Source organism: Stegostoma tigrinum, chromosome 16, assembly GCF_030684315.1.
Source record: "Stegostoma tigrinum isolate sSteTig4 chromosome 16, sSteTig4.hap1, whole genome shotgun sequence".
Taxonomy (NCBI): Eukaryota; Metazoa; Chordata; class Chondrichthyes; order Orectolobiformes; family Stegostomatidae; genus Stegostoma; species Stegostoma tigrinum.
In genome coordinates, this window is record NC_081369.1 from 38,758,749 (window position 1) to 38,772,480 (window position 13,732).

At 41.2% G+C, this 13,732-nt stretch overlaps 1 protein-coding gene across 6 annotated transcripts in view; it reads left to right on the top strand.

The window, feature by feature from the left end:
- LOC125459989 (Fanconi anemia group A protein-like) overlaps positions 1–13,732 on the top strand; it is an 88,459-nt gene that overhangs the window by 71,962 nt on the left and 2,765 nt on the right. For 4 of the 6 annotated variants that reach the window (XM_048547001.1, XM_048547002.1, XM_048547003.1 and 1 more), the window contains 6 exons: positions 2,235–2,376; positions 3,765–3,821; positions 4,873–4,978; positions 7,642–7,717; positions 10,461–10,623; positions 12,666–12,755. In XM_048547001.1, the coding sequence (XP_048402958.1) occupies positions 2,235–2,376; positions 3,765–3,821; positions 4,873–4,978; positions 7,642–7,717; positions 10,461–10,623; positions 12,666–12,755 (634 nt within the window). Of the gene's footprint in view, positions 1–2,234; positions 2,377–3,764; positions 3,822–4,872; positions 4,979–6,013; positions 6,181–7,641; positions 7,718–10,460; positions 10,624–12,665; positions 12,756–13,732 lie in introns of those variants that run through there. The other 2 variants (XR_007249147.2, XM_048547005.2) reach the window with 2 other exon arrangements.

A 13,732-nucleotide genomic window follows, 5' to 3' on the forward strand; every position in this document is an offset into this window, starting at 1 on the left:
ATTAGGGAACGAGATGGGTTTCTTCCTGACAATCAACAATGGACTATTACAGATTTTTATTGAATTCAAATTCCACCATCTGCTGTGGCAGGATTCGAACCCGGGTTGCCAGAACATTACCTGGGTGTCTGGATTAACACTCCAGCAATAACACCACTGGGCTGCCACCTCCCCACTTTTTTTTCCCAGTCTATTGTCTAATCTATTCCAGTCCAGTCAGGAGGGTAGTCAGGTAGTTGGGGATCAAGTGGAGGGTAGCATGATGGCTCAGTGGTTAGCACCAGGGACCCAGGTTAAATTCCACCCTCTGGTGACTGTGTGGAGTTTGTACATTCTCCCGTCTGGCGGGTGCTCCAGTTCCCTCCCACAGTCCAAAGATGTGTAGGTTAGATGGATTGGCCATGATATATTGCCCATAGTGTTTAGGGATGTGCTACATGGGTTTGCCATAGGAAGTGCAGACTTATAATGGGGGGATGGGTCTGGGTGTAATGCTGTTCAGAGTCTTGGCTGGTGTGGACCAGTTGGGCCGAATGGCCTGTTTCAACACTGCAGGGTACTATGGCTCAGTGGATTTGAGGAATGTCAGGAGGGTCAGTCTGGTTTGGTCAGGGGTTCAGGGTGCAACCAGATCGGGTTGAGTTGGAATGGGTAGTCTGGTGGATGGGAGGGTCCGCTATGACTGGGGATTCAGCTACTGTGTGAGCTGGGGTGTTAGATTAGGTATACATCTGCCTCACATTCTCTGAGGAACTAAAGTAAGTGTTGCGGAACTGTTGCACCATTTTCGGGGTTCCAGTTGGCAGGGACATTGCCCATGGGAAGTTTAACTTCCCAGGTCATTCCCATGTAGGTCTTGATAATCCAAGGACAAGAGGATTTGGCCTGTATTTTCTCTTATTTGAAATGAAGTTCCATCAGTGTTGACTGTGCTGCCCTCTGCTGTCAAATAGTGTCATTCTCCTTAAACTGCCTACCTGAAGACAGTTCCTACCCACAACCTAGCAATCTCCTCCACAGATGGGGGAAAGACACGGGTACTAAATCCATCCCACCGAGCATAGGGATTGAACCCTGTCTATTCGGATGTACACTAGCCCACCGGTCCCCTAAGGAGTCTGATTGCAGCAACATACACTTTTAAAGGCATCTTCTTGCCTCGAGCGACGGATAGTGATTGTCACCACTTATTCATTACGTGGCTGGTATGCTGGAATCACTCTTAACCACCTGACATTGGCAAAGAAGGGTCTCGATCCGAAACGTCAGCCTTTCTCCTCCTCTGATGCTGCTTGGCCTGCTGTGTTCATCCAGCTCTACGCCTTGTTATCTCAGATTCTCCAGCATCTGCTGTTCGTACTATCCTTGGCAAATCTCGTATGGTTTTCCAAGTTGATAGCCTGTTTGGCTGCTTTATTCTCACATCTGCAGCTACCAACTGCTGGAGTCCTGAACCCACAGCTTTTGGCTCAGAGGTAATGATACTGTATACTGTATATGCCATGCCACGCCACGCCACAAGCGGTCTTTGGCACCTATGTTGATTTTTAAAAAAATTCATTGTGGGATGTGGGTGTCGCTGGCTGGCCGGCCAGCATTGGTGGGATGTGGGTGTCGCTGGCTGGCCGGCCAGCATTGGTGAGATGTGGGTGTCGCTGGCTGGCCGGCCAGCATTTGTGGGATGTGGGTGTCGCTGGCTGGCCAGCATTGGTGGGATGTGGGTGTCGCTGGCTGGCCGGCCAGCATTTGTGGGATGTGGGTGTCGCTGGCTGGCCAGCATTTCTTACCCATCCCTAGATTGCACTTAAAGGTTTTGGAAGGGAACTGGAAACAGTAAAATCATGAGGCGTTACAGCCTCAGGAGAGACAGGGAGAAAACAGCAATTAAAAAGGTCATTAATTTAATAATTATGGCACTTGCAACAGAACTAGAGCTGTTTTTGTCCAGTCAGATCAAGTTTGGATAATATCTGTATTTATATGTTGGAAATAAATTGGATTTTTCCTTATGATTCCACAGTCAGCAATGAAGCTTCTTTGCTTTTAAACTGTAAGAAATTTTGAGAGTGCATGAATTTAAGAAACATGCTGTAAGTTTGTAAATTTCAGCAGGGTCAACCTGACCTCTGTGTCTGCCCTCTCCTGGCAATCCCCATTCACAAACTGCCATTACTGATTGAAGTACCAGATTCAATTATTTAAAATATTTTGTTTTTTTTTAATTTTTATTACAGGTTACTTTCAGGGAAAACTGAATGCTCACCACCTGATGTTCCCTGGATTGTTAGTGCCTTTCTGTATTTCACCTTGAAAAGGAAAGTTGGACTGGCAATACTTCGGACAATAATGAGAAAAATCTGTGCTGAAAATGAGCTGGTAACCCTATTGCTCACTGCCATCTTCTCTTTTAACATAATAGAATATGCCTCTTCACATAAATGTTCAACAGACCCCAGTGCTACCTCTATTCTTTAAAGGCCTAACATCAAGACCTGGATAAGGCAACATTTCCTCCAGTGAAAACAAACTCATCATCTTTTGAGGTAGCAAGAACTGCTGATACTGGAGTCAGACAGAACACAGTGTGGAGCTGGAGGAACACTGAGGAAGAAATTAGTGAAGAAGAGTCCCGACCTGAAATATCAGCTCTCCTGCTCCTCTGATGCTACCTGACCTGCTGTGCTCCTCAAGCTCCACACTCTGTTCTCATCATCTTTTGACTTTTGTCAGATTGACTTTTGTTGCTGCCCCCTAGAGGACTAGGCCAGACCCACTGTCTTACATGGAGCATTTTTTTAATGTCTCCCCAACACTGCACTCCAAACACTGACACTGTTTTCACTGTACCTTTCCTACTTCATTCATAGTCTTCAATATCCGAAGGCTGAATTTCTAACAGTCTCCTAAGTAGCTTCTTTTCTTGACCCTCCGCAAGCTGCAACTCATTCAAAATGCTCTATTCTCTAACAGTGTCAGGTCACCCTCTTGGATTTTAAATCCCTCCTCAATGTGTTTTTTCTTTGATAGTACATTTGGTTCTGACTTTGGCCTTCTGTGTCTCACATTCCTCCTCCTCCTCTCGACTTGCCTTTTAATACTTTTAGTACAAAAGCTCAGACAATAATTTTCACTGTGATCTGCACGTCAGACCCTTCTATCTAACCTGCCATTTCCTTGTTTTCCTTTCATGTGTTTACTTTACTTTCCTTTTTGATGTTTTGTTATTGTTAAATCTAAAAAGATACATTTAAATTATTACACAAACAAATCATGCTGTTTTTCTACCCCTCCCCACCATGTTTTCTGAAAAAATGTGAATGTCTTTAAAAAAATCTATTTCCTGAATTGCTATCGATGAGCATTTTGAATTATATCTGCTAGTCAATATCCTGAAGTCTAACAAAGTATGCCCTGATAATTAATGCCTAAGCTGCTTTGGGTTTGTACCTGAGGAAATAATAAGATTGGAGAATGTGTGATGAAGGTCACAATGGAACTATCAGCTTCGACAGAAACTTTTGCTTTCACATTTTAAAAATTTCTCCTTTTGCAGTTCTGTTGTATCCTTGTGATCTAAAAATTGCTGATTAGATTATGGAAAAGTTCTGATTTTTCCATTTGGAGACATTTGACCCAAACAGTCTGTTTCATGAAGCTACGTTCTGTAAAATAAAATGAAGATTCTATATATTTTGTTAGTGATATCAAAACCTTGTGGTTCATGAAAATTGATCCATTATTCTCGCACACTATTACATTTCCAGGTTTCAGTGCTGTGTTTCAGTTTGGTGGATTTGATCTCATCCCTATTGAAACCAAAGGTAAAATATGTATTGTTTCATCTTTACAAATGTTTGACGACTGAAGCAAAGAAAATGTTCTAGCTATTTTAGTACAACATTATTCATGTTGGCAGTCATCCAATCACCTTTGGTATGTCTAGCCTGCAGAATGATTGTACAGCTCGCTGTTGATCGTTGTGTGTCTGGGCTTGCGAGAATTTGTACCTCGAGGAATCTTTTTTCCATTCTGTCAAATAGATGTAGATGTTTTGTTGACCGTGCCCTAGGCATGGCTGTGCAGTGTGGATAATTTACTGTCATCAAGAAAGGAAGCTTGGCTACGCTCATCTGAGTTCTGAGGCACATTCTCTGTTTCTGATGGAAGGACAAAATCAAGAGTGCAACAGTGCTGTCAAAGGCCAACCTCCCGAGTACATCAGCGTTGATCAAGCAGAGCCTTCTTTGCTGGCTCAGAAAAGCTCAATGAATGGAAAACTGACATATTCCCAAGGATCTGCTGAATGATAGGAAAATGGAGTTGAGGATTATCAGGTCAGCCATGACCTCATTGAATGGAGGAGCAGACTCAATGGGCTGAAAGGCCTATTTCTGCCCCAGTGTCCTCTTATCAGGGTGAGAAGAACAGTAGGATGTCCAAAGCTTTGCTTCAGAGACAGTTGCAAATGTGACATGTGGCCCTAATATATAGATTTTTCATACGTAGGAGACATTAGTAAAGCAGGAAAAGCAACATTACCTGTGGACCAATATGTCCACCATGGTGCTCACTGACTTGGCAACTGGCACCAACACCAAAAAGAACAACCCTCAAGGACACCTTAAACTTACGGTTGTGGGTTACTTCAGCCGTCAGCAAATGTGCATGATGTGAACCTACCCATCATCAATGGATTTATGTATGAATATACGAATTTCACTCTTTAACCATCACATATGTTGCAGTAAGAGAGAATTATTTGAATATGTGCATTCCTTTTGAATAGATGATCTGTAATTTTCTTTGAAATTTCTTGAGTCTGCTTCTCCAGTATTGCTGCAAGTCTGAAAATGTTGTTTCCCCTTACAAAAGGATTCTGCGACATTAACTGTTGCATTAAAAACATGTGCTGATGTGGTCTCGGTGTTGGAAGAGCAGAAAAAATCCTGGCTTAATATATTTTCAGTGGCGAATAAGGGTAAGCAGCATCGCCTTGACGTGATGTAATTTTATTCAGCTTCATTCAGCTGTTGTCTGAAATATGAACCTCTTGTCTATTGATCCAAATTAATGTTGGTCTATTTCTTATAACCCCACATATTTTAACAGAGTAAAACATTCCCAGATGCTTCAGAGAAATATTTGGCATTGAAGAAGATAATAAGACAAAGAGGCAGATTTTAATGTGCATCTTAAAATAAGAAAGGGAGGTAGATGAAGTTGGTGGGGTGGGGAGCAGAATGAAGGGCCTTGGGGCCTAGACAGATGAACTTATGACAATGGAGTGATTAAAATCAAAGGATACACAAGGTGCCAGTAACAAAGAGCCCAGAAATCACACTAGGTTGGAGGATCAAAGGGGGTGAGAGAAATAGAGAGAGCCAAGCTATGAAGGGATTTGAAATCATGAATATTACGACAGTGAGAACCACGGTATCTCAGCAAGTATGGGGGTGAGGGATGAATGGCGCATGGAGTGAGTTATGATATTACCATTTGCCAAGTCTGTTAGACGAGAATGAAATTAATTATGTCAGTTTCCGCTCTTGTTGTAGAGTCACAGAGTTATACAGCGTGAAAACAGACCCTTTGGTCTGACCAGTCCATGCTGAACATAATCCCAAATTTAGCTAGTGGTACCTGCCTGCTCCTGGCCCAGATCCCTACAAACCTTTCCTATTCATACACTTATCCAAATATCTTGTAAACATTGTTATTGTACCAACATCCACTGCACCTTCAGGAAGTTCATTCCACATGCAAAATGCCCTCTGTGTAAAAAAATTTGCCCCTCATACCTTTTTTAAACCTTTCTCTTCCTCTCGCCCTAAAAGTGTACACCCTAGCCTTGAAATCTCCCATCCCAGGAAAAATACAACTACCATTAAGTCTATCAATACACCTCATTACTTTATAAACTACTTTCAGGTCTCCTTCTCAACTTCCTACACGCTAGTGAAAAATGTCCCAGTCTATCCAGCCTTCCTTTATAACTCAAGCCTTTCATTTGCAGCAACATCCTGGTAAATCTCTTTTGAGTCCTCTCCAGCTTATTAATATCCTTTCTGTAACTGGTTGACCAGAAGTGGACACAGTATTCCAGAAGAGGCTTCACCAATGCCCTGTTTCTACTGAACGTGAAATCCCAACTCCGACATGGAAAGGATTGAGCAAATGAAGGCAAGTATGCCAAATGCCTTTTTTAACCATCCTGCCAATATGAGATGCAAACTTCAATGAATTATGCACCTTAACTTCTAGATCCTTCTGTCTTACAACACTACCCAAGACCTTACCAGTAACTGTATAAACTCTGTCCTTGTTTGTTGCATCAAAATGCCATACCTTACATTTATCCAGATCGAACTCCATCTGCCATTTTTCAGTCTATTGAGCCATTTGATGAAGATCCCTTTGTAATCCTAGAAAACCTTCTTCACTGTCTACTATGCTACTAATTTATATCTGGAAATGTACGATACACCTTTTAAACACATAGTAAAGTTTCAGTAATGGCTAGGATTGGATTAGATCATTTATTATCAAATGTGTGATTAATAATTATTTTAATTTGTCTTTCACCATTTCTGGAAAATAAGTTATGCAAACTTACTTATTTAGCTGCATGTATGTGGCTACAATGCATCTTTCACAAGAGAAAGAGTAAAAACACTGGAAATAGGTTTGTAAAATCAGGAGGCTTATGGATAAGGCTCGTAGTTGGTGTCTTTACTTATGGTGAAATTCAAGACCAAAGGTCATCTATTTAAAAAGACTTGAGGGATAAATTTTTTACACCGAGGGGGCGGTTCATGTGTGGGTTGAACTTCCTGAGGAAGTGGTGAATATGAGCACAGTTACAACATTTAAAAGATATTTAGATAAGTGCTTGAATAGGACAGTTTTGGATAAATATAGGCCAGGAGCAGGCAGGTGAGATGAGTTTAGTTTGGAATTATGTTTGGCATAGACTGGCTGGAATGAAGGGTCTGTTTCTGTGCAGTATGACTCTCACTCAGCGGGTCTGCCAGTTATGTGTGGAGAGAGAAGCTGTAAACATTTCAGATTTGTGAGCCTTTGTCAGAACTGAAGAAATTTCGAGATCTGTTACATTTCTAACCTTTCCCAGTTGGTGAGAGGTCATCGACCTGTTTAATATTAATGCTATTTTTCTCACTACAGATGACTGGAATATATACTGTAATGTATAATATATCCTGAGTGGTCTTGACAGGGTAAATGTGTAAAGGATGTTTCCTCTTCTGGGAAAATCTTAAGCTACTTCTTAAGATGGAGATGAAGGAAAAATATTCTGAGAGTGAAGAATCTTTATCAAAAGGCAGTGAAAGCAGAATTTTTAAATATGTTTAAAACAGAGCCAGACTCTAAACAATTGGGAATCAAAGGTTACGTGAAGTTGGGAGAATAAGATGCAGTCAGATCAGCCGTGACCTTATTGAGTGGCACAACAGGCTCAAAAGGGTAATTCATATGTTTGTATTCTGCAAGACCTGCTGAGTGTTTCCAAAATGTTCTATTTTATTGCATATTTTCAGCATGTGTAGTCTTTTATTTGTGCATGTGCATGTATTTGTATATATGTAAGAACCTCACTGTGCTTTTATTCCTCCTACAATGCAGATTGTGGGTCACACCAGATCCTGTACAGCATCCTCTCTGACATGGAGCTTAAGCTTCTTCCTGTTGCTTTCTACAGGTATAATGTGGAATCTTCTTTTATAAGTCATCAATTCATCGATTATTTCTGCTCAAATGAGGTTAGCAATGTATGTTGCCTCAAGTAACCAGATTTAAATTTCATCATGTTTTTGTTGCTAACACTTCATGGAATGCGAATCTCACAGGAATGGCTAGCCTTTATTGCCCATCCTTAACTACCCTTGAGAAGGTGGTGGTGAGCTACTACTTTGACCTGTTACAACCATCGTACTGTTAGGAAGAGAGTTCCACATAATGACATTTGAGGGATAATAAAGCAAGTTTGACTTTAGGATGCTACGGAGACAACTTTACATTACCTTCTGCTATTATCCTTCCAGATGGTAGAGGTTGTGGGTTTGGAAGGTATTCCTGAAAGGGCTTGATGAATCTTGTATATGCTGCTTTTTGCCATCATGCACAGGGAGTAAATGTTTAAGACAGTGATTGGTTTGCCAGCCAAGCTGCTTTAGCGTTCTTGGGCTTTGCTTATCCAGGTACTGGGGAGTATTTTCATCAAGAGCATTGGATGTTATTTATATGGACTTGAGTAAGGCGTTCTACAGGGTTCCTCATGGTAGACTGGTTAGCAAGGTTAGATCACGTGGATTACAGGGAGAACTAGCTATCTGGATACATAATTGGCTCAAAGGTAGAAGGCAGAAAGTGGCAGTGGAGGGTTACTTTTCAGGCAAGATGCCAGTGACCAACAGTGTGCCACAAGGATAGGTGCTGAGTCCACTGCTTTTTGTCATTTATATAAATGATTTGGATGTGAACATAGAAGGTATGGTTAGTAAGTTTGCAGATGACACTAAAATTGGAGCTGTAGAGGACAGTGAAGAAAGTTACCTGAGAGCACAATGGGATCTTGATCAGATGGGCCAATGGGTCAAGGAATAGCAGATGGAGTTTAATTTAGATAAATGTGAGGTGCTGAATTTTGGAAAAGGCAAATCAGGGCATGACTTATACACTTAATGATAAGGTCCTGGGGAGTGTTGCTGAACAAAGAGACCTTGCAGTGCAGGTTCATAGTTCCTTGAAAGTAGAGTCACAGGTAGGCAGGGTAGTGAAAAAGACATGTGTTATGCTTGCCTTTATTGGTCAGTGCATTGAATATAGATGTTGGGAGGTCATGTTGCAACTGTCCAGGACATTGGTTTGGCCACTTTTGGAGTATTGAGTGCAAAACTGATCTTCCTCCTTTCAGAAGGAAGTTGTGAAACTAGAAAGTGTTCAGAAAAGATTTAGGGGGGATTTTGCCAGGGTTGGAGTGTTTGAGCTATAGGGAGAACTTGGATAGGCTGGGGTTGTTTTTCCCTGGAGCGTTGGAGGCTGAGGGGTGTAGGGTGAATACGCAAGATTTTTTCCCTGGGTGGTGGAGTCCGAAACAAGAGGGTGTAGGTTTAAGGCGGGAATGGAAAGATACAAAAGGGACCCAAGTGGTGACTTTTTTTCACTCATGTATGGAATGAGCAGCCAGAGGAAGTGGTGGAGGCTGGTACAATTACAACATTTAAAAGTTATCTGGATGGGTATATGAATAGGAAGTGTTCAAAAGGATATGGGCCAAATGCTGGCAAATGGGATGAGATTAATTTAGGATATCTGATCGGCATGGTTGAGTTGGACCAAAGGGCCTATTTCCTTGCTGTATATCTTTGATTCTAAAATCGTGACAGGTATCATGTAGGCAGCGGACAGGCTCTGAAGAGTCAGGAGGTGAGTTGCTTGCCATAGGATTCCCAGCCTCTGGCCATTTCAGCTGCAGTGTTGATGTGGCTGATCCAGTTAAGTTTCTGGTCATTCATAATTCTCAGGATGTTGGTGGGGCATTTGATAAAGGTAATGTCATTGAACTGTTAACTTTCAGTATACAGGATTAGATGCTAGGTACCAAGAAATTAAAAGTAGCAAAGTAAATGGGTGTTGTGAACTACATGTATAGGTCCATTAAGTAGGGTGTAGAGAGGGTAGTAGTTCCTGGGTTTCAGGGTTACATTCTTACCCAGGAGTCTTTGTAGATGGAGCACGTGTTGCCTAATGGCATGCCTGAAGCTTTTAGAGGCCACTGGATACAGAGGATCAGATGCATTATTTATCATTTTAACAACATTTTAATTTGATCTTCCAGCTTCCTTTTTAGTCACAGTGCTCAGATAGTGTGTTTAAGTTCTTCTCTAATTTGGCTCACTTTGTTTGTTTGTTTTTGCAAAAAGAGTATTTAAATGTGTATATAGCGGCACCCGGAAGTTGGCAGGGTTTTATGGTGTCTGGTTGCTTGAAATAAATCTCTAATGTTAAAACACCTGCTTGGACTTTAGAAATTGAATACACACTCGGACAGTGAATAAAATGATCATCAGGTAGATTTGGTTAGATTCTCTCTTGTTCAAGATGTCATTGCATGGCACTTCAGATATTGAAACTGAATTTTATTTTGCATTTACATTTGTTGCCTAAACGTGCTCTGATATACATCTGCTAGTATCTATCCTTTGATTATGAGGAATTGATTATGGCCGAAACTAGTGAACAATTACAGTGCACTGTCCAAGACACTCTTCTGAACTAGACAGGTTTTTTTTTGAACTCCTTTCTGGAATACTGTATGAAAATTGATTTTTTTTTAGCAGTGTGAAAATTTTATGTAAGATATCAGGGCATTGATTTTTGAGTACATGTTTCTTATACATAATGTTTTTGAAATCTTCAATATTGACTCAATTGTTCAATAGCCTTATTCCTGGTTTGGATCCAATGCTGCTTTCTTCCATCATCAAACGTTCAGATTTCCTCTCGGTCGCTGTCATTCTGTACACTGCAATGGTCAAGCTCTTCCTTGATGGAGAAGATACATTCTTGGTCTCAAATCAGTGTGATTCACAAAGCTCCAAGCAGGTAAACGTGGTTAATGCTGAACTTCATAGGTAATTAATGGAAACTGTTTGATCCCTTCCTCAAGTTGTGATTTAGTGTTTCTCTGTTTTTATTTTTCAAGTCTAGTTGCTTTCACAATCATACAAGTAACTTATAGACTTTCTTTAATGAGTTTGTGTTGGTTAACGCTCAAAACAACATTTTCATAGAGGCAATGGAGGGAGTTTTGGGTGTATGCATTGAGTGTTAATTTTTCTAAAGTGACATCTGGTGTCACCTCATTCTCCTCCCAGTTTCTCCCAGGCAGGTTTGAGGTTGAAAGTGAGTGGGAACCTCTTATTAATGATTTTAGAATTAATCCACTTTTAATCAAGGATTCTGGTTTTAACAGCCAGGGACATATTTCCTGAGCTGTCAGCAACTTGCCAAGATCATTGAGGCACGTGTACAGTGAGATATGCTTCTTCAATAAATCTGTCAGTATGGTTGAGGAGCTACAGTTACGACCAGATTGACAGGCTGCTGTTCACAGCACTTAGTCTTTTGCTGCTTATCAAATGAGTGCCAACTTCTTAAAAGTCACTTTGCTCTATCTTTGGCTGCACTCCCTGCTGGAAGCCTTCATGGAGTAGCTGATGAAGCTCCAACTTCCACCTCCGCTGAATAAGAGAGCTAGCAACATCAGTATAGAACATAGAACATTACAGCGTAGTACAGGCCCTTCGGCTCTCGATGTTGCGCCGACCTGGGAAACCAATCTGAAGCCCATCTAACCTACACTATTCCATTGCGATCCATATGTTTATCCAATGACCATTTAAATGCCCTTAAAGTTGGCGAGTCCACTACTGTTGCAGGCAGGGCATTTCACGCCCTTACTACTCTGAGTAAAGAACCTACCTCTGACACCTGTCCTATATCTATCACCCCTCAATTTAAAGCTATGTCCCCACGTGCTCACCATCACCATCTGAGGAAAAAGGCTCTCACTCTCCACCCTATCTAATCCTCTGATCATCTTGTATGTCTTTATTAGGCCACCTTTTAACCTTCTTCTCTCTAACAAAAACAGCCTCAAGCCCCTAACCCTTTCCTCATAGACCTTCCCTCCATACCAGGCAACATCCTGGTAAATTTCCTCTGCACCCTTTCCAACGCTTCCACATCCTTCCTTTAATGTGACGACCAGAACTGTATGCAATACTCCAAGTGCGGTCGCACCAGAGTTTTGTACAGCTGCAACATGACCTCATGGCTCCAAAACTCAATCCCTCTACCAATAAAACCTAACACCGTACATCTGCTCAACAACCCTATCAACCTGAGTGGCAACTTTCAGGCATCTATGCACACGGACACCGAGATCTCTCTGCTCGTCCACGCTACCAAGAATCTTACCATTAGCCCATTACTCTATATTCCTGTTACTCCTTCCAAAGTGAATCACCTCACAGTTTTCTGCATTAAACTCCATTTGCCACCTCCCAGCCCAGCTTTGCAGCTTATCTATGCCTCTCTGTAACCTGTAACATTCTTCTGTACTATCCACAACTCCGCTGACTTTAGTGTCATCCGCAAATTTACTAACCCATCCTTCTACTCCCTCATCCAGGTCATTTATAAAAATGACAAACAGCAGTGGCCCCAAAACAGATCCTTGTGGTACACCACGAGTAACTAAACTCCAGGATGAACATTTCCCATCCACCACCACCTGCTGTCTTCTTACCAATTTCTGATCCAAACTGCTGAATCACCCTCAATGCCACACCTCCGTATTTTCTCCAATATTTGAAGCAATTACAGGGATGGCTTTTACTGTGAACTATTTTACCACCTTTCCGGCAAATGTTCAACTCTAGTCAAAAGCATGGTTACTCTTTATGTGGTATGAATTTGAGTGTCGAAGGACAGCAGCTATTTTCTTTCATTTGACAGTAAAATGTTCACATTTAGGGAAGGAAGAATATTTTGGGGGTTGTGGAGATGATAGGATCTGCATAAAGCTACTGGTTTTATATTAATCAGTAATGAATAATGAGTTTTTTTGCTTCTGTTTTCAGCCTGATCCTTTGGGATTAATAACACGAGGGCGTCAGTTCCTTCTTCGTACAATTCTAGATTGTCCTGCACAAACATGTTCACAAAACCAAGTAAGGGTTTCTGACACAATCAATCAAATGTATATAACCCTATAGATTGCGACAAACTTGTCCATGTACAACTACTTCACTTGATTATTACCAGCTATTTCACCTTGATGACCTGCTGAGCTTTTCCAGCAACTTTGTTTTTGCTGTTGTTGTTAACAACGTAATGTGATTTGTACCAGTTGAGAAGTGTTCAGCAAAAATCAGATGCAAACAATGACAATTTAATACCATAAGAGTATGACAAAACTGCAAAATAGCTTCTCCATCCTTAACATGACTTTTGTTCTAAATTTTAAACATTTATACATGTAGTTCATTTAGTCAAATTTTAAGTTAGAATCCCAGAACAGTTTGATGCTTGCAAAAACAACCCCACTCAAATTACACAAACCTGGATAGTTTTTGTAAACTTACTGTTTCATTATTCTTTGGATTTGTTCACACAAATTTTAACAACTTTTTTTATTGCCCCAAGCAATGTGGGAGTCACTGGCTAGGTCAGCATTCATTGCCCACACCCAATTGTCCTTGACAAGCTGGTGATGAGCCACTTCCTTGAACTGCTTTGAGTGTAGAATATGGTAAGGAAAAGAGTTCTAGGATTTTTACCCAGCAAAACTGAAAGAATGGTGATATATTTTCAAGTCAGAATTATTCTCCTTGTCCTTAATAAATGGTCAAGGATTTGAAGGGTACAATTAGAGGAGCCTTTGTGGGCTGCTGTGTCCAGTATCGTCTGGAGCTATGTCCATATAGGCAAGTGGGGAGTATTCTGTCACATGTCTGAGTTGTCTTGTAGATGGTGAATAGGTAATGGGGAGATAGGAAGTGAAGTTACTCACCACAGAATCCCTAGCATCTGACCTGCTGTTGTAGCTCCAGAATTAATTTGGCGAGGCCAATTCAGTTTCTGCTCAACTGTAACTCCCAAGATGTTGATAGTGATGGATTCAGTGTTGGAAATGTCACTGAACATG